The sequence below is a fragment of the Papaver somniferum genome, chromosome 2 (genome assembly GCF_003573695.1).
Source record: "Papaver somniferum cultivar HN1 chromosome 2, ASM357369v1, whole genome shotgun sequence".
NCBI lineage: Eukaryota > Viridiplantae > Streptophyta > Magnoliopsida > Ranunculales > Papaveraceae > Papaver > Papaver somniferum.
In genome coordinates, this window is record NC_039359.1 from 41,881,776 (window position 1) to 41,906,465 (window position 24,690).

The 24,690-nt window shown below is 36.1% G+C and overlaps 3 protein-coding genes across 4 annotated transcripts; 1 reads left to right on the plus strand and 2 right to left on the minus strand.

Annotated features, from left to right (window-relative positions):
* Positions 1 to 956: 956 nt before the first annotated feature.
* Positions 957 to 6,473, plus strand: LOC113347461 (LRR receptor kinase BAK1-like). The gene is made up of 11 exons (XM_026591120.1): positions 957 to 1,413; positions 1,946 to 2,078; positions 2,207 to 2,278; positions 3,018 to 3,161; positions 3,559 to 3,630; positions 3,732 to 3,803; positions 3,896 to 4,005; positions 4,141 to 4,275; positions 4,358 to 4,699; positions 5,183 to 5,577; positions 5,921 to 6,473. The coding sequence occupies exons 1-11, from the start codon at positions 1,317 to 1,319 to the stop codon at positions 6,233 to 6,235; spliced, it is 1,887 nt and encodes a 628-aa protein (XP_026446905.1). The 5' UTR covers positions 957 to 1,316; the 3' UTR covers positions 6,236 to 6,473.
* A 394-nt stretch (positions 6,474 to 6,867) lies between these two features.
* On the minus strand, positions 6,868 to 10,031 carry LOC113347463. The gene is made up of 6 exons (XM_026591121.1): positions 9,781 to 10,031; positions 9,367 to 9,499; positions 8,998 to 9,101; positions 8,501 to 8,672; positions 8,274 to 8,414; positions 6,868 to 8,191 (listed from the first exon to the last, which is right to left on the minus strand). The coding sequence occupies exons 1-6, from the start codon at positions 9,828 to 9,830 to the stop codon at positions 7,178 to 7,180; spliced, it is 1,614 nt and encodes a 537-aa protein (XP_026446906.1). The 5' UTR covers positions 9,831 to 10,031; the 3' UTR covers positions 6,868 to 7,177.
* Positions 10,032 to 17,408: 7,377 nt separating this feature from the next.
* On the minus strand, positions 17,409 to 20,724 carry LOC113347464 (transcription termination factor MTERF4, chloroplastic-like). 2 transcript variants are annotated; one of them, XR_003358986.1, is made up of 3 exons: positions 19,002 to 20,723; positions 18,479 to 18,904; positions 17,409 to 17,724 (listed from the first exon to the last, which is right to left on the minus strand). XR_003358986.1 is itself a non-coding variant. In XM_026591122.1 (1 exon), exon 1 carries the CDS (start codon positions 20,672 to 20,674, stop codon positions 19,001 to 19,003), a length of 1,674 nt encoding a protein of 557 aa, XP_026446907.1. In that variant the 5' UTR covers positions 20,675 to 20,724; the 3' UTR covers positions 18,913 to 19,000. The 2 variants fall into 2 exon arrangements, 1 of the variants encoding a protein (XP_026446907.1); XM_026591122.1 differs by lacking the exons at positions 17,409 to 17,724; positions 18,479 to 18,904 and having other exon boundaries at positions 18,913 to 20,724.
* Positions 20,725 to 24,690: the final 3,966 nt, after the last annotated feature.

Here is a 24,690-nt window from a genome sequence, read left to right on the forward strand (position 1 = left end):
AGTATAGAGGGAGACTGTGAAGGCCTTTTCAACTATCTTCATGGAAAGAACCGAGATATAGAGGGAGACCGTGAAAGACACTTTAACAAAGTTTGGAAGGAATTAAAAATCAACTCTTTCTTGAGAAACTATTCCTCCCCCATGTATTCAACATCATCTATCAGTAGATAAATCTAATATTCAGAGATCTCCCAGAAATCCATATTAGATGGCTCTACTTCATTTGTAATGCAAGCTCCATGTGAGTTTTAATTTGTTTTAATGAAATGCCTCATCTGAATAAATAAATAAAAATATCCTCACGTAATTCTTCGTATTCAAATCCAAACCAGATGTTCTTACAAAAACCCATTTTAATAAGTACCGGTTACACCCTACTGATCAGTGTTCAAACCTACTTTTAACTACTTATAATTTTCGATACCTTAACACCAAATTTTGTTTTTTTAAGGAGAAGAGCCTCTGCTCTACAGTTTGTATATATAAACAAATGTCTTAGAAAAGAAAAACCGAAGCTATTACACCATAAAGTGATGGATAACACAGTTTTAATGTTTCATTACTTGACAGCAACAGAAAGAAATATAAAGAGCCAAAGAAAAAAACATGTAAATTTCGTAACAGTACGTAAAAACGGACATATTATTCCTATTTAAATTCTGTCGGAAAATAGTAATCTAAAATTCTAACGTTCGCTTTTTTCCATAAGAAATAATATTCCACGTTGGAATTTAATAACATGGACCCCACTTTGACTGAAAACGGGGTTTCTGGGTTAGGTCCCTTTCCACGAGTAGAAGTGTTTAGTTTTGACTAGGGTTCGGTCAGCCGAGCAGACATTTTACGGGCAGCTGTAAACCCACTGCACGCCAGCCTCGCTATTCACAAACATCACTTAAGATCAACCCCTTCTTCATCACCAACAAATAAGATAATAAATAATAAAAATAATAATAATCAGAGAATTTTCTTCTTTTTTTTTTTCGGGGGATTTTTTTCTCTTTCTTTTTCAGAAGAAGAAAGGAAAAAGAAAAGTATAAAAATCGAACTGTATTGATGTAAATTTGGGGTTCTGAGTAGATCAGCTTTTTGAGTACTGATTCTATTGATGTTTTCTTTTTGAAAAATGGTGAAGATTTTGTGAAAAGTAAACTATAAAGTTAGGGTTTTACTGTGGAGTTTGTTTTCTTTTAGTGGATCTGAACAGCAAGAAGAAGAAGAAGATTGGACAGTTTGCTGATGATGAAGTAGCTGGAGTGTTGGACTTTTTTGTTTTTGTTTTTGTTTTGTTTTGTAAAGAGGAGAAATTTTGATTCATGAGAGTCATGGAGAGAAGAGAGATCATAACATCAGTATTAGTATGGTTGATCTTAGTTTTTCATCCATTATCCACGATTCATGCAAATATGGAAGGTTAGTCATCAGTTTTTGCCTCATTTTTGGATCTTCCTTTATTTGCTGTTGAATTGAAGAAATCTTGATAAATTTTCTCTTAAGATTTTCGAAATTTAAGGGAGGAGCTAAGTAAAATAAATGGTTGTTCTTATCACTTTGATTATTTTGTGAGCCTAGAAATTAGGGTTCCAGATAAGAACTGGATTAACTTGACTTTAATTGACTTGAGAAATTTGCTTATAACTTCATAGTTGGCAATCAGGGTTGTTATAGTTACTGTTAACAAATCAAGCTAAATGAAGTTTTGGATATTAGGATTTGTTTGATGGTGTCACCTATACAGTTGACTTCCCCGGGAGTTGATGAAATTTCTGATATTAGGTGGTGGTGCTGGTAATTTGAGCACCTTATGATAATATCTGTTGTAATCTGATCAATTTTATCACTTAATTATAGATTTTACCCTCAATACATCTTTAATGAGATGTGGGTTGGTGTTATCCATTTATGGAGAGGGAACCTGATGCTTGTTGTTAATTGCGGTTTGCAGGTGATGCTTTGCATGCGTTACGTCAAAATTTAGATGATCCTAGTAATGTCCTCCAGAGTTGGGATCCCACCCTTGTTAATCCTTGCACTTGGTTTCATGTTACCTGCAATACCGACAATAGTGTTATTAGAGTGTAAGTGAATATCCTTGCTAGTCATGTGTGCTTATGGTTCATTACTTAAATGGGCATGTTATTGCACTGCTGTTGTGATTGCTCGCCTTATAACAATGTTATTTGTCAATATGTCTTTTTACTTTCAGTGATCTTGGAAACGCAGCACTGTCAGGAACGCTGGTATCCCAACTCGGACAGCTTAAGAATTTACAGTACTTGTAAGTTTTGTAGTTTTAGTTTTGTGAAGTTGAACTGTTTTACTTGTTTCCGGGTCAAGGCGAGTTCTCTTGACTTTTTTTGTACAAGCTGGTATTCCTGTGTCAGATGCAATGCTAGGCAAGTTTACATTTGTGTACAGGCACACTTGGGGATCCTGATTATTTTTATTATGCTCTATATTGTTGATGTGGAATTCTGGTTATGAACACCTAATAGACTGGAACAGTTTGTGACTACTGTATATATGGAACCATTGTCGATTCAGGAATTTTAGGTAAAGACACATAAATATATGTGTCAATCAATCGTCTCCGAAATATGATAGGAGAATTGCAAATAATGATGAGGTACCCATGTTTTGTACCCAAGTTTTTCTGTAAGGAACATTGCTAGTTTTTTCTCCTAGGTAATAGGTAGTAGTTTCTGTGGGGCCTTTCTGCACTTACAATTCTATGGAATTTTCAGGAAGAATGTAATACCTGGCTGTTCAATTGGTTTACAGATGGCTAATGTGCATTCTGAAATCCTTTATTGTGGCTTGCTTTGACAACTTTCCTGTTAATTGACTGCATCGCTTGTCATTTTCCCCTCAGCTGGATGAATTTGTCGTCTGATCAATAACTGTTTTTTGCGTCTCCAGGAAAGCGAGTGTATATTCAATTGTTTATAAATAGTAATGTTGAGACTCTCACGTTATGACACCAATTTAATGATTTTTTTATTCTTACAATTTTTCAGGGAACTCTACAGCAATAACATAAGTGGGCAAATCCCTAGTGATCTTGGGAACCTTACAAGTTTAGTGAGCTTGGATCTTTACTTGAATGCTTTAAGTGGTTCCATTCCGGACACATTGGGAAAGCTGTCAAAGCTCCGTTTCCTGTATGATTACTTGTCCTTTCATCTCAGTTCGATAAATCTGTCCCACTCTATGTACTCAATTAACATCTATATGTATTCATGGATAGTTTTCATATATTAGAACCAAATGTTGCTAGAATGAATAACCAAAAGTTTGACATGTGCGACGACTTCCTTCTAGGCCGATCAAGTATATTAGTTTGTTTTTTATCTTGACACAAGTATATTGTAAGAGAGAAAAAGTTCTCCCCTTATAATCTAGGCATGTTGATGCATCTAACAAATCTCTAGTTGTTTTTTCTGCTTGATTGTATTCAACATCACTGTAACACATGCACATGCCCACTAAGTTAATACTTGAATCTAGTTGTAGTATGTTTTGGAACTTAACAGCCTGCCTGTATGTTTGCAAGGATAGTCGGCTAAACAACAACACCTTGTCGGGTAGCATTCCTATGTCCTTGACAAATGTTACCACTCTCCAAGTTCTGTAAGTATCAAAATGTCGCGATCTATTATAGTTTGTTACGTAGTTTCTTAAATAAATTTGTTGGTTCAAATTGGGATTAACATGTACAATGCGGCATGCAGTGACTTGTCGAACAATCATCTATCAGGACCTGTTCCAGACAATGGTTCTTTCTCACTTTTCACTCCCATCAGGTATGTTTCTCGTAAGCGTGTTATGAATGGTCATTGTTTTGGTTGTTTGACTTAGATAACACATCATACTGACTATTATTCCTGCTTTGCAGTTTTGCTAATAACATATATCTATGTGGACCTGTTACTGGAAAACCTTGCCCAGGATCTCCTCCATTTTCGCCTCCGCCGCCGTTTATAGCACCACCAACTCCAAGTCCTGGTGAGTTTTTATATTTGCTTTCCTAGTCTTATATCCTCACTGAAGTTAATATTGTATGTATTATCTTAGCTGTTCTTACCTCCAGTTTTAAGATTTCTGCTAAACTAGTTTTATGTTCATTGTTTTGAATGGCAGGAAGTAGTGCCACTAGCACTGGAGCGATTGCAGGAGGAGTGGCTGCTGGCGCTGCTTTATTGTTCGCTGCCCCTGCCATTGGGTTTGCATGGTGGCGTAGGAGGAAACCACAGGAACATTTCTTTGATGTTCCGGGTAAGTGTTCTAATATTCAATGGCATGACTATGTCGGAATGTGAGATCCTTGAAGCTTATATCTTGTTCCTCTCTTTTGCAGCTGAAGAGGACCCCGAAGTACACCTTGGGCAGCTCAAAAGATTTTCTTTGCGAGAGCTTCAGGTTGCTACTGATAGCTTTAGCAATAAAAACATTCTGGGTAGAGGTGGGTTTGGTAAGGTTTACAAGGGACGTCTAGCGGATGGTACACTAGTTGCTGTAAAGCGACTGAAAGAAGAGCGCACACCAGGTGGAGAACTGCAGTTTCAGACAGAGGTAGAGATGATTAGTATGGCTGTTCATCGTAACCTTCTACGTTTACGTGGTTTTTGCATGACGCCGACCGAGCGTTTACTTGTGTATCCATACATGGCCAATGGAAGTGTTGCATCATGTTTAAGAGGTATTGTTAGCTCGCTTCTAACATTTCATGTGCTTTTGATTAACTTCACAAGTGTTTGAATAGTGGATTGGGATCATGGTTGACCTAGAGTTGGGTCTTTGCTAACATGAAAGGGATAACTAACTTAGAACAGTATGAGCTTGGCTATTTTTGCCTCTTATGTTCATTTAAAGTTTTAATTCATGAAACGGTAACTTGAAATTTTATATTGCTGTTTGATTTTTCATCTCATTGAATTGAGAATTCTACGTATCTCGGTGCACTTGTAGTGAACTTCCCTTTCCAGGTAACCTTTCAATTAATATATAGAACCAGATGGACATAATTTTTTCAGCAAGGGGTCTGAAAAATAAAGTATGATATTACCCTAGCTTGGTTCATTAGTAGGTTGAAATTTTTCTGTGGGATGTTAATTTCCTAGCTTTGACTAACTAGTTCATTTTTTATGGGATTACTCATGGATGAATTGTTGCATGCTTGCAGAAAGACCGCCAAATGATCCTCCACTTAAGTGGGCTACAAGGAAACTTATTGCGTTGGGATCCGCTAGAGGGCTTTCTTATTTGCACGATCATTGTGACCCAAAGATTATCCACCGTGACGTGAAAGCTGCAAACATTTTGTTGGACGAGGACTTTGAGGCAGTTGTTGGGGACTTTGGCCTGGCAAAACTCATGGATTACAAAGATACCCATGTGACCACCGCCGTGCGTGGAACAATTGGGCATATAGCTCCCGAATACCTTTCCACGGGGAAGTCGTCAGAAAAAACTGATGTATTTGGGTATGGTATCATGCTTCTAGAGCTTATCACAGGGCAGCGAGCATTTGATCTTGCGCGGCTTGCAAATGATGATGATGTTATGTTGCTTGATTGGGTATGCGTCTAATTTGCTTATTTCTTTGGTTCTTTCATTTATTACTCGTGTTTTTCGTTGCATTTCTTTTAGTTATATTAGAGTCTGGTTCATCACTACTCTTTTTTCGTGAACCAAGCAAGTCTTAGGATTCAGTGTGTACTTAGCTGTAAGCAATACAAGGTTTTGTGGTTCGCGTTACCTTTTCTTGCAGCCATCCTTAATTTTAGCAATAGGAGCTCTACATCCATAAATTGGAAACCTTGTTTATCCAACCAATGAAACAAGCAAGAGAAAGCTGGCCTACTATAGAAGCTTACCCAGGAATCTGAAACTACGTGTACCCTCTTTTTTTTGACATCAGGTTAAGGGACTTTTGAAAGAGAAGAAGTTGGAAATGCTAGTAGATCCTGATCTTTCAAACAACTACATCGATGAGGAAGTGGAGCAATTAATACAGGTCGCTTTGCTCTGCACGCAAGGATCACCAATGGAAAGACCAAAGATGTCAGAAGTGGTGAGAATGCTTGAAGGTGATGGCTTGGCAGAAAGATGGGAAGAATGGCAAAAGGTGGAAGTGGTCCGCCAGGAGGTCGAGCATGCTCCCCACCGACACCATGAATGGGTTCCTGATTCTATTGACAACCTTCACGCAGTTGAATTGTCCGGCCCTAGATAAGTTAAAACTTGCCATGGCCATAGTAAAAAGAAGGAATTGAATCATTCACGACCCCCTATATTATTCTTTTTTTCCTTTTCATCCCCTTTTTTGTAAGCCTGTATCCAAAAGTGCATTTACCCCTTTTGTGCATATGATGAATTAGTTGTGCGAATTGAATCAATTTGTAACCTTCAGCAAAAGCTGTGTTTCTTGGCTGACTAGGGTTTCTTAAATGATCCAGTGTGCTTGCAGTTCATAAAAACATACCTAATCTTAGATGAAAGCTTAGGCAAGCCAACAGCCATAATCAGAGAATCTTTTCCTTTTCTTATTGTAAAAAAAATTAAAAAAAAAAAAGATTCGTGTTCTTAATACGTATTGGGTGGTAGGATTTACCCACCATGGTTTCTTCACGCTAACATTGTACGAGTACTTTGAGCTTCCACATTCAAAACACGCATGTCGCATCATTCTGTCACTGAGTTTTTAACTGTCTGTAGTTTGTAAATGTCCCCATCCCCAGATAATGCAAGCATCAGCTGCCACTTATTGTGTGAAAATCGGAATCACCATTAATCCAGTTTAAAGAACACATGATTGCAATTGAGGAAATATTCTGCACTTCCTTTGGAATTAGTAATGGCGGAAAATGGACAAGAAACAATAACGAAAATCAATTATTACTGCAAAGTATCAGGTTTATAAGTAGAACACATGAAAAGGGAACCCCCAACCTTTTAAAGTCCCAATACCAAGATTAGGCAAGTTTAGATTTTGAAAATCCTAACCGGTAAGGGGAACTGAGCTGAAAGTTAACACACCAAGTCGCCCGAAAAACATGAGCAAATTACACTTTTAGAACATCTGGAGTTTGTATTACTTACAAAAGATACATATAAAGTTTACTTGAAACAAGAAAATACCCTAACAAAAAGAAAACAGCGGCCTGGAATAACCGAGTTAGACATTACCATGAGTAGGAGAATTATCTGCTGCATGATTCCCAGATCCAGGGTTTGAAGAATGTGAGCTGAATAAGTTTGGGTATGAATAATACGGATCCTCATCCAGAGAAGTCAACCTTTTAGGCTGATGATGAGTTGAAGATTCATGTTGGAGGACATTGTCATCGCTACGAGGTGATTCAAAACCCAACTTAGGAGAGTCGTAAGCTGGAGGGTTTGGTGAATCTGATCTTACACTGAATTTGTCATCTGGAAGAGGGTGATCAAAGGAGTAAGACCTGATATCTGTATTGTCAAAGGAATTCTGATGATCAAAATATGGAGTCTCCATATTAGCTGATTGATCTGGCATGTTGGTGTAGGATATCCGTTCACTGCTTTCTGGGGATTTATCATCCCTTTTTTTGATGAGCTCCGAGATTCTGATTTGTGCAAGGCTAGCTGCTGATCTAGCTGCTGTTGCTGCACGTTCAGCAGACTCTGCAGCGGCCTGTGCAGCAGCTAATACATCCTGCAAATCCATGTTTACTTCACTCCTGATCTCACTTTTTGTTCTTGAGAGAGAAGCAACCGGTTCACAGTTCCTTGCAGGATAAGAAGCAGAAGACAGTGATGGGGAAGAAATGAATGGTAGAAATTGTTTTTCTTCTCTTCTATCTGTATTGGTGGGAAGCTCTTGCGGAGAAGCAACCAAATTCTCTGGTATGACTGTCTCAGGTTCCACATATGGTTCATGAATAGTCTCGTCACTAAATCCAGACGATCTAGGATGCTCATTTTCAAATCCCAGATCCAGAGCAGTCTGACCAGGTAGTGGTAACATCTGTAGGGTAGGAGGGCTTGGCCGTAATGATACTTTTGGTACTTCAGGGAAATCTAATGAATCTAATTCTGCATCTGAATCAGATTGTTCACTGGAAACTTCAACAGGGGTAGAGTGCAAAGGTTCATCGTGCTTCTCTTTAGGGAGAGGTAACTGAGACCCACTAACAAACTGGGTTGGCCCATTCTAGCAGATAAAAGATAAAGGAATTAGCACCAAGGAGTCCAACACTTTTATTAAACATTTAAGAGTCTGAAGAGTCTCTTACCAGTAGATCCTCATGTGATTTGAAGTATTCTGTTTCTGAAGCAGCCGGATCCCATTCTAAATTGTGTTCTTCTGCAATTTCTTTTAATAACTTCAACTTTTTTTCAGCTGGAGGGGCACGGACAGACAGAAGTTCGATAACCTGCAAGAAACATCAGATAAATCCTTAAAAGATGATTCAGACTAAATCCTTAAAACAATATGCACCAAAAGGTAAGATTAAGCTACCTGGCGATTAACACCACAATCTGGCATCAATTCTGCAGCAGCGGTAATGAATTCTTTTCCATATTTGGAAGCAAATAACATTTGAACTTGCAGAAGTTCTGGTAAGTCCGCACATCTTGGAGCAGCAAAGCAGATAGTGGAAATTGCTTCTTTCAAGTCCAAAGGACATTCTCTAAAAAATTGTAACAATCATAAGTACGGCAATATGCAGTAAATTTAAAGTTTGCAGCCCAATGTGGTGCAAGGTCCGCAGAGATGGCAATTCCCGATGGAGCAAATGATATAAATAACTCATCCAATATTTGGAAGCATAATGAATTTCGGAGGATATATGTATTGACTACAACGGAAACTTCGAAATTACTTCACAGAACAAATTCAATTCTGCTATTTATATACTTTTATGCTCATGTCAATCAGAAAGGCAAGCAAATGTCACTAACCAGAAATAAACAAGCGAAAAAAAATCAACAAAAGCGTTTGAGTTGGTAATTTACCTCTGTGTTTCAATAATTGGAAGACGCACTGCAACAAGTTCAGAAAACAGCTCAAGAATCTCTTGTGCAGCCATCATGTTCTCTTCCCGGATGATATGCTCGACCTAAAGAGGAATAAAAGAACATAACATACATGAGAACTCAATCAACATCTAAATTTGGTTTTCAACTACGCGTGTGAAATCCAGTAAGCTCCAAACTCCAACTTCTTCCAAATAATTTTACATTAAATGTTAAGAATCACCAAAATCAGAATATAATATCATTAAGAAACATCCCAAGTCAAAACCTCAACAATCAGCTATGCCATATGAATCCCTCACAAATACTCAAAATTCTATGCATCACCAAAATAAGCACTCTAATTACCCGTATACGAGCCGTCGCCTCTTGCCCATTCTCGAGTAGCTTAGCAATGTCTTTTCTCATTTGCTTTAACTGAATTTCCCTACGATTCCTTAGTAGCTTTACTCGCGGAATCGTCAGCTTAAGCAAAGTTTTACTGAAAAGTTAAAATCAAAGTCTAGTTAAGCTCCCGATCCAAATGATTATAGCAAAACTAGAATTTTAAAAAAGATGTACAAATTCTAGATATATGTTTTTTCAATTCTCATCAACCCTAAACTGATTAATCTGGTAACTCGATCATGCATCAACAAATTATACATAAACTAGAAAATCAAAGAGGTGTAATCGAGCAAAATGTCTGATCTCCATACAAAAAAAAAAACATTGAAGAAAGTTAACAAAGGAAACCATGGAAAAATGTTTTATATGTATTACCATTTAGCTCCATTGAATCTCTTGCTGAAAAAAGAATCAAGCATCGACATAGTTGTTACTTATGACTTGGTAATCAGAAAAACCCTAGCTTTGCAACCCACCAAAGGATCTGAAAATTGTTAAAAAGGAAAAATAATCCCGAACTTTATTAATAAAACCGTCGGAAGTACTTATAGAAAGGGGATTAGGTTGAATTTGAATCAAATAAAAATTCTACTCCTAGCATTTAGTTAGATTATTAATAATTAAGAGATGACGCAGGATGGGATACCAGTAGTACCCACTATCTGTCTCCTCCACCGCGTAGATTTGCTGCCTTCCTTCCTTAATTACGAAGTCTCCCCTTTTGTGTTACGTGGCTCACGACCAAGGTAGTTAATTTCGGATTTCGGATTGTCTCGGTCGACACCGAGATACTGGTACAACTTTGTCTCGGGGAAATTCCGTTTTAAAATCTCGGTTTCATATTTTATATCCTCGTATCGATAATCACTTAAAAGAAACATAGTATTAGTAAATCTGGTTGTGCACCTTCCTCATCATCAACACCAAATAATAATTTTAGCTCAAGAAATTCAAACACAGCAACAAGCAATAATACTAGTGAGTGAATTAATCTTTTTAATTTTTGTACGTGAGATTAGTCCACTCAATTTAAAAAGAAAAAAAAATTCCGGCCAAGACAAATCAATTCCGACCGAAAAACGCGTTTCCGGCCGAAATTTTCGCAAAGATTTCTTCCGACCGAAATTAACAAAATCGTGTCTTCTTGGACCGAAATCCGGATTTTTCCCAAAATTTCTGCCGAAATGACCGAAATCGACTACATAGCTCACGACGTATCTTTATTTACTTGTTACGAAATATGCTTACTGGTTTTTTGTGGTCTTAGGAACCTTGTTTCTATGGATTTATTTAGTGTATTAGTTATTTGATTAGTAGAAGTTTTAGGGGATAAGTTCGACCGCAGTTATGTTTAGATAGTTTGGTCGGTTATTTGGTTTTCCTTATCTTCTGTGTATATAAAATGTTGTCGATCAATCAATGAAGGGCAGAGAATTATTATGTTAAACAATTGTTAGTCTTCTAACAGAGGTATTAGTGTCCCTTCGACGATACTAGAGGTCCGGCGTCCCTCTAACGATACATCAACTCTTTTTCTATCAATCCATTAACAAAATAGGTAGGAAGAAGAACCCTGTTTCCATTACTTCAAATCCATCTTCATCATCAAAGCCAAGTAAAAGATCAGTTACGCAAGAACGTAACAACTGGTATCCAGAGCCAGCAATGGAGGACAACAATAGGTGACATAAATTGGAGGATGAAGTCAAAAAAATAACAACACAGTAAGAAAATATTATCAAGAGCATGAAAACACAGCAAGAATATACGCTCAAGAGCATGGAAGGATTTTTTGAAGACTTTAATTCTCGTCTAGATAAACTCGTTGACAAGGAAGGCAAGGAAGGTGATGATGAATCTAATAGTGTTAACCGTAATGTAAGTTCTGCACACAACTCTAAGAATTCTTCTGCTGCAAAATTGAAGTTTCCTGAATTTAATGGTACCGAAGACCCAACAAGTTGGATTTGTAGGGCGGAACAATTTTTCGATCTTCACCAAACTCCAAAAAAAGAAAAAGTTGCAATAGCCTCTTTTAATTTGCAAGATGATGCTCAACTATGGTTTCAGATACAAAAACAAGAAACTCTTGTTATTACATGGGAAGATTTGAAGAAGTGTGCTCTTAGTAGGTATGGTGCAACGCAATACCAAGATTTTTTTGGTGATTTAACCAAGTTGGAACAAACTGGTTCTGTAAGAGAGTATCAACTCCAGTTTGAGAGATTACTAATTCGTGCCGGTAAATTATCACAATCTCAACAGGTGGGTTGTTTTGTAAGTGGTTTAAAGGAAAGTATTAGAACATATGTTCAAGCTTGTAAGCCAGAGTGTTTGTCTGCTGCGATTGGATTGGCCAGATTATACGAGTCTCGCAATGGTCAAGCCCAATCAATATTAAAGAATAGTGAAAGTGCTCCACAAAGTCAAACTTCAGCAACTCCTGTAATCAAGAAACTACTGCCTCTTGAACTTAATGAACATCGCGCCAGAGGGTTGTGTTTTAATTGTGATGAAAAGTTTAAACCCTGACATCGTTGTAAAAAGCTATTTCTCATTGAAGGCATTTTTGAGGATGAAGATGATTTTGATGGAATAGGAACTTGAAAAAGAAATATAAAAGAAGCCCTCGAGGACAAGTGCTGTTTTTAAGGGGGATGGAGTGTTATGTGGCTCACGTATATTTATTTACTTGTTACGAAATATTCTTATTGGTGTTTTGTGGTCTTAGAAACCTTGTTTCTATGGATTTGTTTAGTGTATTAATTATTTGATTAATAGAAGTTTTGGGGGATAAGTTCGACCGCAGTTACGTTTAGATAGTTTGGTCGGTTATTTGCTTTGGTCAGTTATTTGCTTTTCCTTATCTTCTGTGTATATAAAATGTTGTCGATCAATCAATGAAGGGCAGAGAATTATTATGTTAAACAATTGTTAGTCTTCTAACAGAGGTATTAGTGTCCCTTTGACGATACTAGAGGTCTGGTGTCCCTCTAACGATACTGCAACTCTTTTTCTATCAATCCATTAACAAAATAGGTAGGAAGAAGAACCCTGTTTCCATTACTTCAAATCCATCTTCATCATCAAAGCCAAGTAAAAGATCAGTTAAGCAAGAATGTAACATTTTCTTCCGCTATATTGTGGACTAGGGAAAGTATTGGTATAAGACAAACAGTTGGTCTTTGCATTATTGCATCATCATATTAACTAGAAACATAAAAGGATTTGCAATCCATTTAAAGATCAACTAGAAACATAAAAAGATTTCTAATCCACACTTAGATACACATCCGATGTTGTAGATTTCTTAGCCTTCACGGTAGTGATGTGTGATGGTAATATCCCAAAGAAGCTTACCAAAACCCTACTCCCTCGGTCCCTAAGAGCATCTCCAGCGGGTGTTAAAATTCCTACGTGGAAATTTTATTTAGACCCTTGTTTAGGAGGATTTGCATATTATTATATATATAGTTTCAAGAGAAAATACTTTGTTATTGTTATAGAGCTTCTGGCCCACCAAAATTATTTAGACCAATAGGAACCTTTTCTTTTTTCACACCAGCAATCTTGCGGGTATTTTCAGCCCCGCTTCTTTCTCTTTTTGCTTTTCACACCACCAATCTTGCGTATATTTTCAGCCCCGCTTCTTTCTCTTTTCGCAATATCTTGCGTTTTCCCTCTACTACTACCGCCGATTTACATCAAACCGTAACTCTACACCTCCATTGCTCTTTGATCACCAAATCACCAATGGTAAACCACAACGGTGGAAGGAGATATAATGCAGATGTCAATCATAACTCTAAAAGAGTGTGTGATGAATACCGATTACTAACTTCAAAACCTTCATTCACAACCTTAATTTATCTTTTTTCTCTTTTAGTGTCGATTTTGGTTTCCCATGTTCTCATCCTCGATAACAACTTAATATTAAGATTGAATTCGCTCACTATTACATCTCTTCTTACTACAGTTTAATTGCAGGTGATTAGAGTTTCTTCTTTATTCCTCTCATCCTCTTCTCATAACCCTAAGGTATTATCTTAGTTTGTTATTCAACTGAAGCCAAAATTATTGAAAATCAATGATGTGGTTGTATTTTTCAAATCCCAAATTTATTAATTTTTTTTATTTTTATTTTGGGATTTTTCTGTTCTATTTTTTTTCAGCATCTTATTTTGATTTTGATTTTGCAGGTAATAAGCTTTGTTAACAGGACTATGCTTTAGTTTTGAAGGTCATGTTTTTATTAGTTGTTGATTTATTTTTGTTTTCATCTTGTAGGTCACCAGGACATTAACACTTTATGAATATTTTTCTCCCGATATAAACAATAAAATCCCATTTGGTGAAATTGAACGAAATTTCGTTTGGAATATACGTTTTAGGTTATGGGTTTATGTGGATTTCGCATAATTTGAGTTTGTTCATAATTTTGTTTGTTAAAATCTCTAAGAGATCTGAGTATGTGTCATCATGGAAGAGCTGAAACTTAGTACATATCTCCAACTTATATGAGGTATATGATTTCTTCTTTTTCAATGTTCAATGTGTCCATGGTACCTGAAATATGCATGAAAAACTCTTCCATAATATGTACGAGATATGTACATTATGTAGCTTAAAAGAACAAATCCCAAATGAAACCAAAAAATAACACAAAATTAGGTTGTACCCGGGAATTTTACAATTTTTGATATGCTTAGTTTGTTAATGTACACATTTCTGTTTGATGTGGTTTACCTATACATCCACGTGCTTGCCTCTTATCCATCTGTGTTGATCGCATACGGTTCTTACGAGGAAGTTGATAGAACCCATTGCAGGTATCAAACATAGGTTGTGGAGACAAGCATAGGAAGTTGATAGAGTCATTTTTGTTGCCCACCCGATGTAAGTCTTGGCTGTTTCAACAGAGACAAGCATGCACAGGCTGGAATAAATATATGGGTTTGACTGGGGAAATTGAACAAAATTTAGTTTTGAATATACGTTTTAGGTTATGGGTTATGTGGATTTCGCTTAATTTGAGTTTGTTCATAATTTTGTTTGTTAAAATCTCTAAGAGATCTGAGTATGTGTCATCATGGAAGAGCTGAAACTTAGTACATATCTCCAACTTATATGAGGTATACGATTTCTTCTTTTTCAATGTTCAATGTGTCCATGGTACCTGAAATATGCATGAAAAACTCGTCCATAATATGTACGAAATATGTACATTATGTAGCTTAAAAGAACAAATCCCAAATGAGACCAAAAAATAACACAGAATTAGGTTGTATCCGGGAATTTTACAATTTTAGGTATGCTTAGTTTGTTAATGTACACATTTCTGTTTGATGTGGTTTACCTATACATCCACGTGCTTGCCTCTTGTCCATCTGTGTTGATCGCATACAGTTCTTACGAGGAAGTTGATAGAACCCATTGTAGGTATCAAACATAGGTTGTGGAGACAAGCATAGGAAGTTGATAGAGTCATTTTTGTTGCCCACCCGATGTAAGTCTTGGTTGTTTCAACAGAGACAAGCATGCACAGGCTGGAATAAATATATGGGTTTGACTGGGGAAAGTGAACGAAATTTAGTTTGGAATATACGTTTTAGGTTATGGGTTATGTGGATTTCGCTTAATTTGAGTTTGTTCATAATTTTGTTTGTTAAAATCTCTAAGAGATCTGAGTATGTGCCATCATGAAAGAGCTGAAACTTTGTACATATATCCAACTTATATGAGGTATACGATTTCTTTTTTTTTCAATGTTCAATGTGTCCATGGTACCTGAAATATGCATGAAAAACTCTTCCATATATGTACGAAATATGTACATTATGTAGCTTAAAAGAACAAATCCCAAATGAAACCAAAAAATAACACAAAATTAGGTTGTATCCGGGAATTTTACAATTTTAGATATTCTTAGTTTGTTAGTGTACACATTTCTGTTTGATGTGGTTTACCTATACATCCACGTGCTTGCCTCTTATCCATCTGTGTTGATCGCATACGGTTCTTACGAGGAAGTTGATAGAACCCATTTTTGGAGACAAGCATAGGAAGTTGATAGAGTCATTTTTGTTGCCCACCCGATGTAAGTTTTGGTTGTTTCAACAGAGACAAGCATGCACAGGCTGGAATAAATATATGGGTTTGACTGGGGATAAGATGGAGACTGCCGTCAACATTGGTTATGCCTGCAGTTACAGCAGCCGAGAGAATGGAGGACAAAATTGCAATTGCAAATGTAAACATCAATTCACTCCATCTATGTCTACATTTTCGTATCAAACCAAGAAAATTTGCCACTTTACTTTCTAATTTGATTATGTCTATCAGGATATTAATTTTAGTTAATGTAAAACTAAATTATACTATGCTGATTAGCCTTATTTTAAAAGGTGTCAAGGGAAAGCGTACTCTATCAAATAGATGAAGGGAAGGCACAGTTAACTTCTCCAATTGGTTGCATTATCATTGATTGGAAGTCGCTTGGTATTCCCTTGAAGACAATTTGAAGCACAAGTTTCAATTCCTTATAGTTGGTTGTGCATCCGTTATTTGTTGCCGATCATCACCTAAACATAAAGCACTTGTGAGTTCATATTATTGGTGCTTTTGTTAAGAAATGTGTTCATTGTTGTGCTGAAAGTTAGATACCAATGACCATCTTCAAGTTTTTGTAGCTATCAATAATATTTAGTGTTTATCTCATTTAAGACCAGGTGAAATGTGTGAAATTATTGAGGGTACCAGAGATGTTTACAGAAGAGAAATGAGAAGAAAAGCTGAGTTACACATGGTTAACATTTTGTGTAAGGGACAACGTCAAGCAATGATAGACTTAATTTTTGCCAAGGTTACTAATAAAAGTTTTGCAGATTGGTATGCAAATTGATCTGCTATTTGTGTTATATGAAGCAAGGTGTCAGGTACACTTCCTTTTTGCCATCCCCTCATGCTATCAAATATTTTAGGAAAATAGATCCAAGTGTAGTTGTTGTGCTAGCTAAAATAGCAGAACACGTGATTTTCACTCATGTAGTTGTGGTTTCAACTCCCGCACATGACATAATATTATTTGAAATGAAAACTACAGTAAAGCCCCATGCTATTATAATATAGTGCAACATATGTACATGAGAAAGCATGCCATGCAAATATATGCAACACTATGTATCATGGAATACTACCTAAACATTTTTTGTGTCCTTCGATCTTATTTAGTTTTTATTTTGCACTGACATTTACTTTTTTATTAATAACCAGGACACTGTAGTATGTTAATGCTTAAGTGTGTTTATAGCCTACAAAATGTTGTAACTAACAAAGCCAAAGCCTAAGCTTGATATCTTGGACAAGAAAGGATATTAGAACACATAAAGGGTAATATCAATTTGAATGAAATCTGCTTCTGTTATCTGACAATAGTTGATGTTCAGATTCTACAAGTTTCTCACTAAGCATTCAAAGTGGAACTACTGCAGCTTTGGTGGGCCAGAATGAAAGTTGAAGGTTTGCAGCGAGATTTTATGCTCCTTAAGCTAGTGAAGTACATATTGACGCTGTTGACAGGAAGGAAGTACAACCTAAGTGGGTTAGCGACTTTGCTTATATATGATTCCGAGTAATCATGTAGCTCATATTTACTTGACATGTACATATCAAATAGTCCAATAAATTATTTCTCAACATTTATTATATTTCTTCTGTTTCTGAAAAAGAGTTACTAATATTTTTCCAGTGAGCTTTCCAATTTGAGTATTTTCAATTAATTTTATATTCCCTGTTTTTACTACTTCTCCAATTGTCATTCTTAGTTTTTTATTGTCTATTTTTCTCAAATTTTGAATCCAAACATGTTTATTTATGTGCAAAACATCTAGGCCCGTGCAACGCACGGGCATAACACCTAGTATAGTATTTAAAGTCATACTCTCAATCAAACTAGTTGTCTGCAAGATTGTTTTTTCAATAAGTGAACCACCAACGTCTGCAAATTTGTTTGTTCCGGAAGTAATCCTTCGTAAAAATATTGAATGATTAATGTTGGAGATATATTGTGGTGTGGACAGCTTGCCAACAACCTCTTATATCTCTCTGAACGGATGTTGCTTTGGAAGCAGGAAAGTATTTCTTCAGAAATAGCGTTTTCATCTCGTTGAAACACTCCAAGGAAGGTAATAACCATTCTTCTGCTAAGTCTGTCAACGAAAACGAGAAGGCTTGCAGCATAGCCCTATTACCGTCTTTGGTTCCTTGCCTAAGACTTCATGGTATTCTGAAATTGTTGAAGATGTCAGTTTGGATTCTCTCCTGCGAACAGTAGATGATGAATTAGATTCGACTTCATCTCCGATTGGAAAATATTGGAATAGCACTAGGGATAGCTATGCTGATACTGGTGAAACTAAAAATTTTGGTCCAAGGATCTAAAGGGGAGCAGTGAGAAGGGGTCTCGCAGAACACATGCATAATTGAAGCATTACATGCTTGGCATCAACTGCAAATTTGTTTCCCCGAATTGCCATCAACTCCGATAATGGTCGAAAAAGTCTCTGCGGTTTCTATTATTTGTTTGCAGACCAACATGAATTTTATACGATCCAATAATCTCCAAGCAAAAATGATTAAGGTGTATGGGAATAAATGCTTCATAAAAACTCATCCGACTTCAGAATCAAATCATGAAAATGATAAACTACCACTCAGTCAGTCAGTTAGTCTATCATGTGACAGATGGGTGAAATGCTGCAATTGACTGAATGTAAAGCAAAGTCTATCACTACAAGCTTGTATATTGTCTATGCTGTCATTTTATATTTGGGTCTATTGACAATGTAAAATTAGCACAGTATCAGAGAGCCAATACTTCAGAAGAAAATACTAGTCAAAGCTTTACTTGAGCCAAAAAATTCGCCATATGTATGTAAATCCCATTCATGTAAAAGGTAAAACTGATTTTCCAGGGAGTCTAACAGTGTAAAGGTACACTAATCTGCTATCCAGCATCCACATTGTACAACCCTGATAAACTACTTATAACCACATAAGGAAAAATGGATCTTACCCCTTCAATCATGGCATCCTTCTGTTGAGTAGAACTTTTAAGACAGTACCCCAGTCGGCAATTTATGACTTGTGACTTTCCATGGATATCATTTATCACAAGCCTCCAAATCTCGTCATGTTTCGTCGCATCAGTTTATTAAGAAATAAAGAAAGTAATATTTGGTCGCTGTAACAAGAGTACTGCATTTACATAGCTTCGCAGCGTCGATATGTATCGGCAATGGCTCTCGTGTTTGACACTGCTCGACACCACTACCTGCACTATAGTCTCCCTTATCCTCTAAGGTTACACAAAACAGAATGAAATTTAAAGACAATGAAAGGGACTAATTTGCTCCGGGCTTGAAGATGCTGAAGGGACCAATTGGTTAAAGACGAGCAATAATTTGTGTTTGAAAAGAAGATAGACAAAATTGCATAAAGTCTGCAAGATAGAAAAATTTAATTTCCATTAATTAAAGGATACTGGAACAACTGTTTATCGCGAAAAAAAAAAGAGAGAAAAGAATGAACAATCTTACTACAAGGAAACAGTACGTCTACAGAGAACTTCACCGTCACTCTCATCTTCATCCTCGTCAGAGACAAGTTCACCCCCTGGTAAATCTAACTTCCCTCCCATAAAAAATGAAGGCCCTTCACTTTCTACCTCAATATAATCAGCTTGTAACCTCTCTTCAAATCTCTGATTGCTACAGTTAAGAAACCATGCCAAACTACATCTAATCCCTTTATTCGCAAACCTCTGATATCTAGGTTTTATTCTTGAATCCAAGCTATATGTGAAGTATTCAGGGAACTCTATAACCTCTTCGAACGCTCGCTTCATTTCACACTTGAGGAAGTGAAAACTGTTCTTCATGGACTCAACTTGAAGAGCAACCAACTGTGGGCATTTGATAACCATTCTTGCCACATCTTCTGCAAATATGCCCCTTGCACGAAGGAACTCAATGGGTCTCAAAATTACAGTCTGGTTAAGACTAACTATCTGTGGCATCTTCTCAATGACCCTTGCAAATCCTTCCGGATCAATCTTAAGCTTCAGATTGAAAAAATATTGCTGCGAAGACAATTTAGCCTTCAAAGGAATCCCCAGAATCTGCGGGTATTGAGCAATAACTGATGCAAGCATCTCCCTTCGTATGCCAAAACTAGCTAAACAATCCACATTCGGTTTAATAGTCTCTTCAAGATCATACCCAAGAACATTAGGCCGTTTTTCAAGCATCCTAGCCAGAATCTTTTTCGGAATGCCTAATGATACCAAGTAATCAACAGTCGGTTTAATCCTAGTACCAACTCTCATTCCTAAAAGATAAGGAAATTGAGTTACCATTGGTCCAATATCTCTAGGATTCACACCAATACTAACCAAATAACCAACAGAAGTACTCATTGTTCCTTCAAGCTTAAACCCTAAAATCTCAGGATATTTCATCAATACATAACCAATATCTTGTCTTTCAATATCTATACCACGAAGAAATTTAATCACCGGAACAAGCTCAACAACGACACTAGCATGAAGAACTTGAGGATAACTCTTAATAAACTCTCCCAATTTCGGTCTAGAAATTCCAACTTTTTCTAAATAACCTAAAACAGGTATAATATTTTTTCTAACACTACATCCTAACATTAATGGATAATCATTTATATCATCGATAGTTAATCCAATCTTTTGAAGGAATTCAACTCGTTCTTTCATTACTTCAATTGTTGATGGTAATTCTAGATCCTCTAATTCATCAGGTATTATACCTAAACCTTTTAGATAATCACAAATAATAACTCTAGATACCAGCTTTTCTTTTCTTCCTTGTACTACACCCCATGTTACTGTTGGCATTTCATATTCAGGAAACTTGTTACTTGTCTGCGTAGAAAAACATAAACGACTACTTCTTGATAAAACCCTAGAACTTGAAAGTTTATGACATAAATTTTCTAGGGGTTTTGAAGAATGAATTGGTTCTGAAACATGAGTAATCAAAGAAGTTACATAAAGACTTCGATACAATTGCAGACTTGATGAAGACTTTTTTCTAAAGATTAAGCTCATTTCATCAACGCACCTGAACTTGGAGAAGAAATGATTGCCGCTGCTGCTTCTCCACCAAGGCGATTGCGAAATGGGAGTTTTACAAACAGCTATACTGCCATCAAAAACAAAAAAGCGTAGATTTATCATTGGCTGTGTCACTTAAAATAAACAATTGGATCTGTGGCTCAATGGTAGCGTGTCCGACTCCAGAACAAATGGTTGCGTGTTCAATTCACGTCAGGTTTCATTTTTTTAAAACTCTAAGGAAACGAGTCGTATATCAATTAAACTAACGATTTTATAAATCCCATGGTAGCAGTGATTTTATTTTCGAAAAGCATTACAGGGAGAAAAATTAAAACTCTAAGGAAACGAATCGAGTATATCAATTAAACAACCTTTTTTTTCTTAAAGCATTATGTCTACAATATCCTTCCCCAGAAAACGATTTTATAGATCCCATAATAGCGGCGATTTTATTTTCTACACGACGCCGGTAGCTTTCGCTTACAAGAGGCTTATATGATTACCATGCATAAATTTTAATATAAGTACCATTGCAGTATATAAACATTTTAAACATGAAATCGTGATACAACAATACAAGAAACAAAGAACTAAGCTAAACAAAGAACCAAGCTACAAACAATTGAAAAGAATTGATGGAGTCGGACATGTGTTCGAACTTTAAAGTTTTAATAAGTCAATTCAATTAACAATTAGAAGCATAAATCTCATTGTCATTTATTTGCATCTAACAATCGAGTTTCATTAAGGTGGGTGTTTCTATATTCAGATCCATGATGTTTTTATATCTCTGGATCGAGATCGTTTGGGATTTTTTTTTAGGGAGAAGAAGAGAATCAGTAGTATACGATAGTTTTCTTTTTGAGGTAAGGGCCAAGAACAGTTGGGTTATCAAGGGTATGATATGTGTTACGAAATACTTACATATTTTAAATGCATTTAATTTTGATCGTACATTGACTAAACTTTGGCCAAAATGTTTCCCTCTACGTATCCATTCATTTTCTCCTAATAACAGGACTCCATATCATATGGGGTTGCTCCTCGCACCAAAAAGCATAAATAAACACATACCAAAACAACATTTCCCACCCATCCAACATATAGAGTCTCGACTTTCAAAGATATGCCTCAAGGATGTTGACATATGACCCCACCTCATATGATAACGAGCTGCTTTGTGGAAATAACATATCCATGTTATGCAACCAAAACGCTTCACGACCACAATCAAACTTCACTACTTCCAAGATATCAATCATTTCCTTATTGACATCTTAGAAGGCTCTCAAATTCCTTTCTAGATTCCAATAATAGCGGCGGGGAGCACTTTCAACACGATTATCATCCTATTCAAGTTAGATCCACTAGGCCAGCTAGAGATGAGAGTTGTGATATCACATTTGATGTTTAGTCCTTAAGAAAAAGACACCAAATACACAAGGCCACATTGTAATGGAAAAGAAGATGCTTAGCCATTTACCTTCCTCTCTGGTGATGACCATAAAATGCAAAGGAACAATATCGGCACCCAAAAATATATATAGTTGTTACAATCATGGATATGCACAATTTCCTTCGACGAAATACACAAGGCCGAACTAAGCAGATGCTCATAAATTATTTTCACAAATACGTTTGACATTACTAAAACTCTCACTAAACACTTCTAAGACAACTTTTTTCACTAAATCTCCATGTGTTTGTGAATCATGGTTTAAGTATTGAGTTTCCAGTGTACACGGTTCCAGAAACCTAGACCATTGTGTATATCCTTCTATTTAATTTCAAGACGAACTTCTCACACGCTTACATGAATTTCTAATAAGAGTTTCATCTAAATGAGAAAGTGTTTGCTTGAATACGAAGTTATCTTAGCTTGAATGCAAATCTACCTAGAGCCTTGAAAATTTATAAATAAAAAGACTCATAGTAAATGATTTATTAATTGCTGCCACTTTTGTATCCTAGCTTCTTGCTAGAGCCTAGAGTCGTCCAACAAAAAAATCTAGGTTCCCTCTGAAAAAAATAATTAGGTTATGACATAAAGACTTCACTTAGGGATTCAAGAAGCCTGGTCCGACTATCTTTTACCTGATAGTTCGTGTATCCTGATTTTATTCTTATTGATCTTCGAGGTTCTTGTTATCTCAGATTAGGAACGAGATAGATAGAAGTCATAAAGTTCTTTTCATTTTAGATTTTGTGATTCCTCAAGCTATGTATATATATATAATTTTCTTTGATTTGTTTGGATTGTTCTTAAGAGATGGCCAGTAATCCAGGATTCTTAGCTAACTGAGGGTAAGTATTCCAGATTCGTGAGGTTTTTTAAGGACCCGCAAGTTCGTCAACGTTATTTGGTCGGTCAAGATATGATTTAGCCGCTAATGACTTGATTAATTAAATATGAATTTTATAGTAGTAGATCGAAAAAACTGGAGATGAAACTAGTAGCATTGAACTTATGCGAAATAGACTATTTGAACATGTTATTTGGATGTTGGACGAAGAATAAATCATTGAGTCAATAAAAAACTCAGACTCATCTTTTTCTCTCTTATGTTTCCTTGTTCATTTTCTTCTCTGACGATTGAGAGAGAGATTTGTACATTGAGTTACGAAAATTAAGTGACGAGGTAGAACAAATTAAGAAACGTGTGATGTTGTTATGAATCGTTGTTGTGAATTGTGAACAGAAATTCAGAATCTTGTCCTAGGGTTTCTGAGAGATGATTTTGTGATTGAGATTGATAGGATGGGAAAAAGATCAAGTTATGGTTAATTCGAATGATTAGATCAACCTCGAAAGAAAAGATGGTATTTACACGTTCAAGATGATGATGATGAACGACACTATAGACTTATAGATGAAAAATCTTGGAGTAGACGTGGTTTGTTATCAAATCATGTGGAAACTCTTATAAGTTTCCATTAATCATTGAGTTTTTCTTTATATGCGAGCATGGCGCGCTTTACTATATGTGTGCATTTTGGTTTTGATGTTTCTTCATATGTTGAAGTGTGTTTATTATGGATTATGTGGTTTTCCCACAAGGAGTGTCTGTGATTCCCTACGGCTCTTGCTAAGTTGAGTAAGACAGATGGTCTTCCACCGGTAATATTAATTAGTAGGGTGGATGCTCATTCGTTTCGATATTACTTAGTAGGGAGGACGCTCTTCCATATCGATATTATATATTAACTATTAGTAGTAGGGCAGACTCTCTTCCGTTTCGATATTACTTAGTAAGGTGGATGCTCATCCGTCGATAATATCATATATATACTATTTATTTTGGGGAAATCACCCGTTTGTATATTACACTTGATTATCTAACTTCCTGATCTTGATGGTACTACTCTAAATCATGGAGGACACTTCATGTGGATGATGTTATTATTATTGATTAGGGTTGTTCTTGCGTCATCTTCTCCAATGAGTTTGACGAGATACACTAACTTCTTGATGCATAATTTGTTGAATGCTTTAATTCATTATAATTCTTTAAATTACTTAGTCTTAGTCAATTTCATTTAGTTGAAAATATTCTAAAGATATTTAATCACGATAAGGATAAACCTGTTTCTACTCCTTTATGATCCCACTTGTATTTTGAACTCTGAAGCATGTTAGTGATTATTTAAGAGTTATATATATTTCCACTAAGCACCCCTTTGGAATGATGTACTCACTCGTTATCACTTCAGTTTTTTCAGTTGCCAAAAAAGATGGTGCACGTGAATATATTCGTTTTCGTAGTTTAAAGCTTTAGCGAATTTAAGACGTTTATGTATCGTTTATATATGTTTTTCTATGTGTATTTGTAAACAACACATTGAGAGATTCTCATTTATAAAGTACCAGCGTGTTTGAGTTTATTTTTGTTTACTTATGTAATTATGATTCTTATAATTGATAAATCTAGATTTGGTACTTCAATTAAGCTGTAATCTGGGTTTAATATTTGGAGCTTCACAGGTTTTCTGGACTTTTTTTATTGCAAACATATTTTCAATCCTAGATTGAAAGATCAAAAGGGAAATTAAATAGGCGTATTTGTTAGAGGCATATTGGTACCAAAGTCTTCACTTTGGTTAAAACAACTCTTAAGCTGTAAATGACGTCAGCTAAG